This window comes from Palaemon carinicauda, chromosome 23, assembly GCF_036898095.1.
Source record: "Palaemon carinicauda isolate YSFRI2023 chromosome 23, ASM3689809v2, whole genome shotgun sequence".
NCBI lineage: Eukaryota > Metazoa > Arthropoda > Malacostraca > Decapoda > Palaemonidae > Palaemon > Palaemon carinicauda.
This window is the reverse complement of record NC_090747.1, coordinates 75,032,423-75,042,422: the sequence shown is the minus strand read 5'-3', so window position 1 is coordinate 75,042,422 and position 10,000 is coordinate 75,032,423. Positions and strand designations below refer to the sequence as shown.

At 43.1% G+C, this 10,000-nt stretch overlaps 1 protein-coding gene across 1 annotated transcript in view; it reads left to right on the top strand.

The window, feature by feature from the left end:
• Positions 1-10,000, top strand: part of LOC137617661 (protein piccolo-like) — a 121,288-nt gene that overhangs the window by 99,530 nt on the left and 11,758 nt on the right. The window contains exons 3-5 of the mRNA XM_068347665.1: positions 545-1,212; positions 1,641-1,900; positions 2,678-4,268. Of these exons, the coding sequence (XP_068203766.1) occupies positions 545-1,212; positions 1,641-1,900; positions 2,678-4,268 (2,519 nt within the window). The remainder of the gene's footprint in view (positions 1-544; positions 1,213-1,640; positions 1,901-2,677; positions 4,269-10,000) is intronic.

The following is a 10,000-nucleotide window of genomic DNA, read 5'->3' as shown; positions in this document are numbered from 1 at the left end:
CCTGCGCCAGAAATCAACCCACCAAAAAGTCCTGCGCCAGAAATCAACCCACCAAAAAGTCCTGTGCCAGAACGTCTGCGCCAAAAAGTCCTGCGCCAGAAAACAACCCACCAAAAAGTCCTGCGCCAGAACGTCTGCGCCAAAAAGTCCTGCGCCAGAAAACAACCCACCAAAAAGTCCTGCGCCAGAAATCAACCCACCAAAAAGTCCTGCGCCAGAACGTCTGCGCCAGAAATCAACCCACCAAAAAGTCCTGCGCCAGAACGTCTGCGCCAGAAAACAACCCACCAAAAAGTCCTGCGCCAGAAATCAACCCACCAAAAAGTCCTGCGCCAGAACGTCTGCGCCAAAAAGTCCTGCGCCAGAAATCAACCCACCAAAAAGTCCTGCGCCAGAAATCAACCCACCAAAAAGTCCTGCGCCAGAACCTCTGCGCCAAAAAGTCCTGCGCCAGAAATCAACCCACCAAAAAGTCCTGCGCCAGAAATCAACCCACCAAAAAGTCCTGCGCCAGAAATCAACCCACCAAAAAGTCCTGTGCCAGAACGTCTGCGCCAAAAAGTCCTGCGCCAGAAAACAACCCACGAAAAAGTCCTGCGCCAGAACGTCTGCGCCAAAAAGTCCTGCGCCAGAAAACAACCCATCAAAAAGTCCTGCGCCAGAAATCAACCCACCAAAAAGTCCTGTGCCAGAACGTCTGCGCCAAAAAGTCCTGCGCCAGAAAACAACCCACCAAAAAGTCCTGCGCCAGAACGTCTGCGCCAAAAAGTCCTGCGCCAGAAAACAACCCATCAAAAAGTCCTGCGCCAGAAATCAACCCACCAAAAAGTCCTGTGCCAGAACGTCTGCGCCAAAAAGTCCTGCGCCAGAAATCTACCCACCAAAAAGTCCTGCGCCAGAAATCAACCCACCAAAAAGTCCTGTGCCAGAACGTCTGCGCCAAAATGTCCTGCGCCAGAAATCAACCCACCAAAAAGTCCTGTGCCAGAACGTTTGCGCCAGAAATCAACCCACCAAAAAGTCCTGTGCCAGAACGTCTGCGCCAAAATGTCCTGCGCCAGAAATCAACCCACCAAAAAGTCCTGTGCCAGAACGTCTGCGCCAGAAATCAACCCACCAAAAAGTCCTGCGCCAGAACGTCTGCGCCAAAAAGCCCTGCGTCAAAAATCAACCCACCAAAAAGTCCTGCGCCAGAAATCAACCCACCAAAAAGTCCTGCGCCAGAAATCAACCCACCAAAAAGTCCTGTGCCAGAACGTCTGCGGCAAAAAGCCCTGCGTCAGAAATCAACCCACCAAAAAGTCCTGCGCCAGAAATCAACCCACCAAAAAGTCCTGCGCCAGAAATCAACCCACCAAAAAGTCCTGTGCCAGAACGTCTGCGGCAAAAAGCCCTGCGTCAGAAATCAACCCACCAAAAAGTCCTGCGCCAGAAATCAACCCACCAAAAAGTCCTGCGCCAGAAATCAACCCACCAAAAAGTCCTGTGCCAGAACGTCTGCGGCAAAAAGCCCTGCGTCAGAAATCAACCCACCAAAAAGTCCTGCGCCAGAAATCAACCCACCAAAAAGTCCTGTGCCAGAACGTCTGCGGCAAAAAGCCCTGCGTCAGAAATCAACCCACCAAAAAGTCCTGTGCCAGAACGTCTGCGGCAAAAAGCCCTGCGTCAGAAATCAACCCACCAAAAAGTCCTGCACCAGAACGTCTGCGGCAAAAAGCCCTGCGTCAGAAATCAACCCACCAAAAAGTCCTGTGCCAGAACGTCTGCGGCAAAAAGCCCTGCGTCAGAAATCAACCCACCAAAAAGTCCTGTGCCAGAACGTCTGCGACAAAAAGCCCTGCGTCAGAAATCAACCCACCAAAAAGTCCTGTGCCAGAACGTCTGCGGCAAAAAGCCCTGCGTCAGAAATCAACCCACCAAAAAGTCCTGTGCCAGAACGTCTGCGCCAAAAAGCCCTGCGTCAGAAATCAACCCACCAAAAAGTCCTGTGCCAGAACGTCTGCGGCAAAAAGCCCTGCGTCAGAAATCAACCCACCAAAAAGTCCTGTGCCAGAACGTCTGCGCCAAAAAGCCCTGCGTCAGAAATCAACCCACCAAAAAGTCCTGCGCCAAAAATCAACCCACCAAAAAGTCCTGCGCCAGAAATCAACCCACCAAAAAGTCCTGTGCCAGAACGTCTGCGGCAAAAAGCCCTGCGTCAGAAATCAACCCACCAAAAAGTCCTGCGCCAGAAATCAACCCACCAAAAAGTCCTGCGCCAGAAATCAACCCACCAAAAAGTCCTGTGCCAGAACGTCAGCGGCAAAAAGCCCTGCGTCAGAAATCAACCCACCAAAAAGTCCTGCGCCAGAAATCAACCCACCAAAAAGTCCTGCGCCAGAAATCAACCCACCAAAAAGTCCTGCGCCAGAAATCAACCCACCAAAAAGTCCTGCGCCAGAAATCAACCCACCAAAAAGTCCTGTGCCAGAACGTCTGCGGCAAAAAGCCCTGCGTCAGAAATCAACCCACCAAAAAGTCCTGCGCCAGAAATCAACCCACCAAAAAGTCCTGTGCCAGAACGTCTGCGGCAAAAAGCCCTGCGTCAGAAATCAACCCACCAAAAAGTCCTGTGCCAGAACGTCTGCGGCAAAAAGCCCTGCGTCAGAAATCAACCCACCAAAAAGTCCTGTGCCAGAACGTCTGCGGCAAAAAGCCCTGCGTCAGAAATCAACCCACCAAAAAGTCCTGCGCCAGAACGTCTGCGGCAAAAAGCCCTGCGTCAGAAATCAACCCACCAAAAAGTCCTGCGCCAGAACGTCTGCGGCAAAAAGCCCTGCGTCAGAAATCAACCCACCAAAAAGTCCTGTGCCAGAACGTCTGCGGCAAAAAGCCCTGCGTCAGAAATCAACCCACCAAAAAGTCCTGCGCCAGAACGTCTGCGGCAAAAAGCCCTGCGTCAGAAATCAACCCACCAAAAAGTCCTGTGCCAGAAATCAACCCACCAAAAAGTCCTGCGCCAGAACGTCTGCGGCAAAAAGCCCTGCGTCAGAAATCAACCCACCAAAAAGTCCTGTGCCAGAACGTCTGCGGCAAAAAGCCCTGCGTCAGAAATCAACCCACCAAAAAGTCCTGCGCCAGAAATCAACCCACCAAAAAGTCCTGCGCCAGAACGTCTGCGGCAAAAAGCCCTGCGTCAGAAATCAACCCACCAAAAAGTCCTGTGCCAGAAATCAACCCACCAAAAAGTCCTGCGCCAGAACGTCTGCGGCAAAAAGCCCTGCGTCAGAAATCAACCCACCAAAAAGTCCTGTGCCAGAACGTCTGCGGCAAAAAGCCCTGCGTCAGAAATCAACCCACCAAAAAGTCCTGTGCCAGAAATCAACCCACCAAAAAGTCCTGCGCCAGAACGTCTGCGGCAAAAAGCCCTGCGTCAGAAATCAACCCACCAAAAAGTCCTGTGCCAGAACGTCTGCGGCAAAAAGCCCTGCGTCAGAAATCAACCCACCAAAAAGCCCTGCGTCAGAAATCAACCCACCAAAAAGTCCTGCGCCAGAACGTCTGCGGCAAAAAGCCCTGCGTCAGAAATCAACCCACCAAAAAGTCCTGTGCCAGAACGTCTGCGGCAAAAAGCCCTGCGTCAGAAATCAACCCACCAAAAAGTCCTGCGCCAGAACGTCTGCGGCAAAAAGCCCTGCGTCAGAAATCAACCCACCAAAAAGTCCTGTGCCAGAAATCAACCCACCAAAAAGTCCTGCGCCAGAACGTCTGCGGCAAAAAGCCCTGCGTCAGAAATCAACCCACCAAAAAGTCCTGTGCCAGAACGTCTGCGGCAAAAAGCCCTGCGTCAGAAATCAACCCACCAAAAAGTCCTGCGCCAGAACGTCTGCGGCAAAAAGCCCTGCGTCAGAAATCAACCCACCAAAAAGTCCTGCGCCAGAAATCAACCCACCAAAAAGTCCTGTGCCAGAACGTCTGCGGCAAAAAGCCCTGCGTCAGAAATCAACCCACCAAAAAGTCCTGCGCCAGAACGTCTGCGGCAAAAAGCCCTGCGTCAGAAATCAACCCACCAAAAAGTCCTGTGCCAGAACGTCTGCGGCAAAAAGCCCTGCGTCAGAAATCAACCCACCAAAAAGTCCTGCGCCAGAACGTCTGCGGCAAAAAGCCCTGCGTCAGAAATCAACCCACCAAAAAGTCCTGCGCCAGAACGTCTGCGGCAAAAAGCCCTGCGTCAGAAATCAACCCACCAAAAAGTCCTGTGCCAGAACGTCTGCGGCAAAAAGCCCTGCGTCAGAAATCAACCCACCAAAAAGTCCTGCGCCAGAAATCAACCCACCAAAAAGTCCTGCGCCAGAAATCAACCCACCAAAAAGTCCTGTGCCAGAACGTCTGCGGCAAAAAGCCCTGCGTCAGAAATCAACCCACCAAAAAGTCCTGCGCCAGAAATCAACCCACCAAAAAGTCCTGTGCCAGAACGTCTGCGGCAAAAAGCCCTGCGTCAGAAATCAACCCACCAAAAAGTCCTGTGCCAGAACGTCTGCGGCAAAAAGCCCTGCGTCAGAAATCAATCCACCAAAAAGTCCTGCGCCAGAAATCAACCCACCAAAAAGTCCTGTGCCAGAACGTCTGCGGCAAAAAGCCCTGCGTCAGAAATCAACCCACCAAAAAGTCCTGCGCCAGAAATCAACCCACCAAAAACTCCTGTGCCAGAACGTCTGCGGCAAAAAGCCCTGCGTCAGAAATCAACCCACCAAAAAGTCCTGCGTCAGAAATCAACCCACCAAAAAGTCCTGTGCCAGAACGTCTGCGGCAAAAAGCCCTGCGTCAGAAATCAACCCACCAAAAAGTCCTGCGCCAGAAATCAACCCACCAAAAAGTCCTGCGCCAGAAATCAACCCACCAAAAAGTCCTGTGCCAGAACGTCTGCGGCAAAAAGCCCTGCGTCAGAAATCAACCCACCAAAAAGTCCTGTGCCAGAACGTCTGCGCCAAAAAGTCTCATTCCGTATATATATATATATATATATATATATATATATATATATATATATATATATATATATATATATATATGTGTGTGTGTGTGTGTGTGTGTGTGAGTATGCGTGTGCCTGTCCGTGTACGTCTTTGTATAAAGGTACTCAAATGTCTATCAATCGGTAAACAAAATTTTACACCATCCACAAGAGTAGATATCAACTATGCATAATACATCATAGCAAGAACAGATATTCAATCTAGGACGATAAGTTTTCTGAAGATATAATTTACTATTCAAGAGACATGAAGCACATTCTGTTGCATCAATGATTTTAGACCTGATACAGCAGTCTGGACTTAAAAGGGTGCTGGGATGGCTTCTTGTGTTGGAGAGAGAGAGAGAGAGAGAGAGAGAGAGAGAGAGAGAGAGAGAGAGAGAGAGAGAGAGAGAGAGAGAGAGAGTTACGCAGACTTTTTAGTCCAACCGCGAAAACTACATTTGCTCTTGGGTAAAGCGAATTAGTTTGCTTAAGAGATTTTATCATCTTTACATTTGCTCTTGGGTAAAGCGAATTAGTTTGCTTAAGAGATTTTATCATCTTTACATTTGCTCTTGGGTAAAGCGAATTAGTTTGCTTAAGAGATTTTATCATCTTTTCTAACTTATTTTTCAATTCGTTTACCGTGTTACTGTTCACTTCATCCGCTGGAAGTCTGTTCCATGTATTTGTTATTTTGTATGCAAAAAAAAAATTGAGCTTTGTTGTATCTTTTCAATTAAAGTTTGTATTCGTTGTCCCTGGACCGCTTTGTGCTAAGCGTGCAGAGATTGTAGTGCTCTACTTTTTGTTATTCCTTTAAAAATATTTTAGATATCTATATTAGCTGTACAGAGAGAGAGAGAGAGAGAGAGAGAGAGAGAGAGAGAGAGAGAGAGAGAGAGAGAGAGAGAGAGAGAGAGAGAGAGAGAGATTGCCACGCTTCAAACTCACATCCAGTTCTGGCTTAGTTCCAATAAGTATATAAATGATCATTACCGCCATTTTGAATAAGATGCCATTTCCGGTTTTCTCGATCCATCAACTCAGCCGATCATTTGATTAATGAAGATCACTGCCCATTCCGTCGAGGTATCCCAAGTGCCTCTTCCCCAGAGATATTACAATAAAAGGTACCAGAATTTATGAGCGAGAAAGACATTTTATTTCTATTGGGATGAAATTTTGTAATAGAAGAAGGATCAGGTTTTATGACGGCCGATAACATATTAGATTCAGAGGAATGAAATATGGTAGTAAAAAGGTACCCGAATTTACGAGAAGATTTAACGGGGAAAAAATAGGCGTTGCCAAAACGGGCACATTTAATGGTATCTTTTGGCATCCTGCCTTCCGAGTTTGGGCCAAAAGGACAGAATTATGTCTCAAAATTGCAGTCCCTTTGTTCCTTTAATTACAGACTACCCGAAGATCGGTATATTTGTACAAGTAACAACAAAACACTTGTTCGTATCTAACAACATCTTGCTGATACTAAAGAGTAAAAATGTCACCCTAAACGTTAGTAGATTAGTATAAAATGTCACCCTAAACGTTAGATTAGTATAAAATGTCACCCTAAACGTTAGATTAGTATAAAATGTCACCCTAAACGTTAGATTAGTATAAAATGTCACCCTAAACGTTAGTAGATTAATATAATTTTTTTTTTTTACTTTTCTCAAGACAATCTCTAGAACTAAAAAAATAGGGGAGAAAGCAGTGTACAATGCCTTCTAATAGAAAGTGATAAGAATGACAAACTAAGCGAAATCATGACTTGCCTTAGACGAAAAGCATTATTGTAGGTAACATTCTTGGATCAATGTTTTCCTTACAAGACTTGAATAGTGATAGACCATTTTTTTCTTTCAAAATTCGAAATAGATTATCCTTCTGGCATGAAGATCTGACATGATTTAGCCATACTCACGGAAAACTAGACACTAATTCTATTGCATAAAAACCACCAACATGATATATCCAATTACTAAATGGATATGATCCAGTGTACCCTTTGAATGGAGAAGAAACCTAACATTATTACACCTAATTGAGATATATAGAGAATATCCCTGCTTGTGGCAGGTAAAATGTGCTGACTAGGCTATAAGAAGAGAATCTGAAATACCTTCAATTTCTGAGTGATGGAGGAATTTCAAGAGAGGGCACATCATCTCTCGATACCCCAGAAATGATGATTTGTGTAAAGATGCTAAGTTTGAAATGATTATGTAATCTTGTAACATACTTTTCCCTAATATATTAATAACGATGCTGATTTTATTAGGAGGATAACACATTTATGTGCAAAAATGTCATGTTCTTACTAACACACACAATATATATATATATATATATATATATATATATATATATATATATATATATATATATACGTACATATATATAGATAATCTCTATATACAGTATATACATATATATACATATATATGTATATATGTACACCCAGCAACAAAACCGGTGTCGCCTTGCCAGACCTGACTTGGAGAGGTCATGACCTTCTTGCCCTGAAAGGTGGCTGACGTTTAAACAACCAAGATATCGTTTGATGGTTCGAACGTGAGGGGTAGAGAAATTACCAATAGCACTCAAAGAAATGCGATGATTAAAGATATATATATATATATATATATATATATATATATATATATATATATATATATATATATATCTATATATATATATATATATATATATATATATATATATATATATATATTAGAGAGATAAAGAGGTCTTATCTCTTATTCCTATAAGAAATGCAATCGTTTTCAATAATAGTGATCTAAAAGCATAATCACACTGATATATTTTAATTCCTTAATACATTTCTCTATAGAGCATCCTTAAATACTGCGGGAACTGACTATTCCAATTAATATACGTCAGAATGATATAGCCTTCGTTTGCATTATCCTAGTAGCTGCTCTCTCTCTCTCTCTCTCTCTCTCTCTCTCTCTCTCTCTCTCTCTCTCTCTCTCTCTCTCTCTGGTTCAAGAATAAGTTAGATAAGATCATAGGAACTCTCCAAATGCTTAAACGCAATCGCTCTACCAAAGAGCAAATGTGTAATAGTTAGTTATTACATGTTTAAAACACATGACGTAATATGTCATTGTGGAAGAAGAAGCTAGCGTGAGATTTGCTGTAGTCAGACAAAATCATAACAGGATGCATTTTGCATCTCTCAACAATGTAACATTTTTTTGAAGCATAAACACAAATGCATACCGTGTGAAAGATTGTGTCGCCACCGGATGCAAGTGTCTTCCTAGACGAATGTAAAGTTTACATATTGTGTTTAAATGCTGAGACAACTAAATATACGATATCTGTGATATCGATATTTTAGGCAGTTCTTATCTATACTTCACCTGAATTGGTCATCCGACCAAACCAGCTATACTCCTGTGATGGAGATGTTAACACTGTTGTTTTTAGAGAATAAACCATTTTAAAGTTAACATGCTTGACTTTATTTCAAGACTCAACATCTCAAACAACACATACTCAATGTGTGTTAATAACAGTAGCACACTAATAAATGGAGTCTCTGCGAATGGACTAAAAAGTCTTTGAGACATCAGAATCCTTGTAACTCACTCTCTCTCTCTCTCTCTCTCTCTCTCTCTCTCTCTCTCTCTCTCTCTCTCTCTCTCTCTCTCTCTACTACCTGTATCCAATAGTTAGATAAGGACACACTTTTTTTTATGTTATTTGGATGTGCCCAAGGATCACACAAAACCGATAACTACTTTGCAAGGTTACGTTGGATTTGCATTTCTTTTGGGGGAAAATCCCAAGTTCCAAAGATGTTCAGTAACTACCTAAAAACACAAGCAAACCTAAACCACGTGTGATATTGGTTGATTTTAAGGCGGTCCCTGGTCACGTGGTTTAATTTTTTTTTCTATCAAATCGCGGTTTGGTTATGGATGGTTTGTTACTTCACTGAAAACCCCCCGGCATATTCACTTTTCTTGAATCGTAACAGCAGTAAGGAACCAATGTCTAATTTTATTTCATGAACGCTCATAGCGATCAGTGGTTCTTAACCTTTTTTCAATGCATGCTCTCTTTTCAAATCAGCATAAAATTCTTGCACTCCTGAAGTGTTGAAATACAAGAGAAAAAACGCGTAAATGCTATGATAAAGTGGACCTGATGTGTATTAAATGAAAAATTGCTTCTAGGGTAAATGCTGTATTACTGTTTTCACAGGAAAAAAAAAGAAACCTGCAAATAAAACGAAATATTTTTGTTCTAATTATTCCTATTCATATGGTTAGGAACCGACCACACACCTCTTAAGAAACATCGAGCGAAGTCGATCATAACTGTTGATACCATTGTCATGAATTGTGGCTATTAAGTATTGCTGTCCGTCCATCTGCTATTTAGGTTTAGTTTTCGGATCAGCTTGTAAAGATTAAAGCTATATATGATTCATCACATTCCGACAATTAACATTCCAATTATTGAAAATGATATCCCTAATCACGAAAACTTTGTTACTTTGGACAATTTTGACAAGGGAAATTTTAGTGTTGCAATAATATTGTAAACTTGCAGTAGAAACCTATATATAACCGTAAAAAATAAGTCAATAATTTCGATCTTACACTTTTCTTGTATGTTGGTTTGGTTTTGAAAGGCCGGCGACCACAAAATTTGTTAGTTATAGATTCTTTTCACAATTAGGATGAATATCTAAAACCAGGCCAAGCCACATCTTTAGCCTGGACTATACAGGTATATGTTACCCAAAACAAATGTCACACGCCAAGTTTTGTAACCGATGTTTTTATTAGTCATCATGGCTACAAATTAGCAATTGTAATACTTAATGATTCTAGACTGAGAAGACACTTTAGGACATCCTAATCTAGTGTAGGATTTGCATATGTCAAAAATTAGTTGAGTTACCAGCATAGTTTTTAAACATCGCAATCATTTCAATTGGATGCATTTTATGCCATA